This window comes from Sinocyclocheilus grahami, unplaced genomic scaffold, assembly GCF_001515645.1.
Source record: "Sinocyclocheilus grahami isolate Dianchi unplaced genomic scaffold, SAMN03320097.WGS_v1.1 scaffold636.1, whole genome shotgun sequence".
Taxonomy (NCBI): domain Eukaryota; kingdom Metazoa; phylum Chordata; class Actinopteri; order Cypriniformes; family Cyprinidae; genus Sinocyclocheilus; species Sinocyclocheilus grahami.
Window position 1 is genome coordinate 407274 of NW_015505815.1, and position 422 is coordinate 407695.

At 38.2% G+C, this 422-nt stretch overlaps 1 protein-coding gene across 1 annotated transcript in view; it reads right to left on the reverse strand.

Moving 5' to 3' along the window:
• Positions 1-422, reverse strand: part of LOC107558206 (neurexin-1a-like) — a 157154-nt gene that overhangs the window by 115888 nt on the left and 40844 nt on the right. Inside the window, 1 exon segment of the mRNA XM_016241830.1 lies at positions 218-379. Within this exon segment, the coding sequence (XP_016097316.1) occupies positions 218-379 (162 nt within the window).

The following is a 422-nucleotide window of genomic DNA, read 5'->3' on the forward strand; positions in this document are numbered from 1 at the left end:
TTTAAAACATGACTCAGCAAAGAGTCAATTCCTTACAAAATCTATAATGGTTAATGACAGACTCTTTGAACCTACTTTGTTCTGCGAACACAATTTAGGCTATTTCTCTCTTGAAAATGAATGGATATATTAGCATTAGAGAAACAGAAGCTTTATAGTGCTTTTTAAAGCTCTATAAAGCTTCCTCTGTACAAATATCTTGTAGCAGGTTTTTTACCTCCCTCAGACAACCCATAAAGTTGTTGCTAACAGGTGATCCCGGCAGGTCGGCTGTACTAGGACTTCCTCCAACATAGAAAAAGTCATCAGATCCAAGCATGGTGTAGTCCTCTTGAGTATATCCTGTGGTGGTCAGTATTCCATCCACAGATATTGTTACCTTAAGAACAAACCACAGGAAAAGGATGTACGGATACCAGTTT